This window comes from Lytechinus pictus, chromosome 8, assembly GCF_037042905.1.
Source record: "Lytechinus pictus isolate F3 Inbred chromosome 8, Lp3.0, whole genome shotgun sequence".
In the NCBI taxonomy this organism is placed as follows: domain Eukaryota; kingdom Metazoa; phylum Echinodermata; class Echinoidea; order Temnopleuroida; family Toxopneustidae; genus Lytechinus; species Lytechinus pictus.
In genome coordinates this window covers 1,845,536-1,847,405 of record NC_087252.1, presented here as the reverse complement: position 1 = coordinate 1,847,405, position 1,870 = coordinate 1,845,536, and the positions used below count along the sequence as shown (strand labels likewise).

Here is a 1,870-nt window from a genome sequence, read left to right as displayed (position 1 = left end):
TTATCTATTCGTATGGAAGCTTAAAAGTGCCACCCAGAATCTCCAGATTTCGATATCACCATTGCTACATTCTGAAAAAGAGATAGAATTGGATCTCATTATATCGATCGTTTTGGAAATATTGGCTCGGTGACAATAACCTAGATGATCAAATTACAAGTTCTTGGATCTTAGTGCTCTCTTTGTTGATTCTTAATACATGACCTTCGTCATGTTCGTTTAGTGGCCATCATGCTGATGAGCTAGCCGAGGCGTTATTCTCGTATATCAGGATAAAAGTTATTCCCCATGCCATACCATCTGCCGCCCTGTCTACAAAACCTCTTATGTTTCTGAATTTTAAGCAAATGTAGATTCGGTAGAACAAAGTTTTCTCCAAACAGTTTTGTTCTTAAAATACTTCAGGGCATTTTCACGGAATGTGCGATTGTAGTAGCAGTATATAATTGGATTTACAGCAGATCCGCAGTAAAACATGAACATTGCGACGTCATCAAATGGACGAGAGTACAGATGAGCCTCAGTATCGAAAACCAAAATGATGTGAACAATACTCATTGGGATGCATGAAATAAAAAAGGCAAGAGTGATGAAGGTAACTTTCTGTGATGCCTTAACACGAGAAGCGGTAATATCGTCTTGTGCTCTGCCGATAGCCTGCTCCATATCGGCTATTCGGCGAGCATGTCGCATTGCCGTTCGCAGAATCAGCATGTTGAGGACAAGTAAGGTTGATACCGATACGATGATCGCTGTCGTCACAAGGAAAAACCATATTCTACTGCCAAGACCATACTGGAAAGTAGTCCCAGAGCAGTATACTGTAACGGTAGTTGGACTTTCTTCTAAATTGCTGACTTGTTGAAGCATAAACCCAATGATACTCATCAACCAACTTATGAGTATCCCGATTGCGATTCGCTTCGTGGTGACGAGAGTTTGGTATCGGAGAGGTCGATGAACAGCGATATATCGGTCACATGTTACCATGACAATATGAAATAGATTATTGGTGCCAAAAAAATAGCTGAATGCCGAAAAATACCTTGAGTACATTTCAAGACATGTTATGTCAGAAAATGCAACTCTCCGATAGACTTCCAACGGGATTCCGATCAAACCGATTATAAAGTCTATAGCGGCTAAACTGGAGAGAAGATAATATGTAGGTGTCCTCAGACGTTCAGTTTTGAGAAAGGTTGCTATTACCAAGAAGTTCCCTACGACTGAACTAGACATGATGAGAACAGCACACGTGACGCAAACCCCGGTGTATACTGGGGGATTAGGAAGAGAAATCACAGTTGTATTGACAGCAGTCATCATTTTAAAGTTGAAAATGGTTCGCCCATCCGCTGGATAATCTTTCAGGATTCCTAAACATAACATTCAAAAGCCCACTTAGCTCACATGAGTTTAAATCCTAATTAAAGCAATTGACAGTCCATAAAACAATATTTTCCATGTTTTTTTTTTCTTTAGCACGTAGACTGGTTTATATGTCGTTTCTCTTTCCTTTTTAAAGAACTATAGGTATCTTGCCAGATAGATCTGTGTTTCCCGAAACGTCGCCAAATCAACCATTAGGCCTGCAGCTTTTTACACACACAAAAAAAAGAAAATATTTAGGTTCTCTGCTTATTCACCTGTAGTCATAGGCATTTTACGGTAATGGTAGCTGCGACGCGTGACAGCCAATATCATTATTATGAAAGGTAATAGACGGGAAAATAATTTTAAAAGCAACTAAGGTATGCAATCATTCATGATCAATTTCCGCTTAAAGGTCAAGTCCATCTCAGAAAAATGTTGATTTGAATCAATAGAGAAAAATCAGACAAGCATAATGCTGAAAATTTCGTCAAAATCG

General features: G+C 39.1%; 1 protein-coding gene across 1 annotated transcript; it reads right to left on the bottom strand.

The window, feature by feature from the left end:
• Window positions 1-339: 339 nt before the first annotated feature.
• Window positions 340-1,323, bottom strand: LOC129267335 (trace amine-associated receptor 7d-like). The gene has a single exon (XM_054905054.2). The coding sequence runs from the start codon at window positions 1,321-1,323 to the stop codon at window positions 340-342; it is 984 nt and encodes a 327-aa protein (XP_054761029.2).
• Between the last annotated feature and the right edge of the window lie 547 nt (window positions 1,324-1,870).

Bases quoted from the DNA above. Each gene is read 5' to 3' on its own strand.
- LOC129267335 (XM_054905054.2), bottom strand. From the start codon at position 1,323: ATGACTGCTGTCAATACAACTGTGATTTCTCTTCCTAATCCCCCAGTA.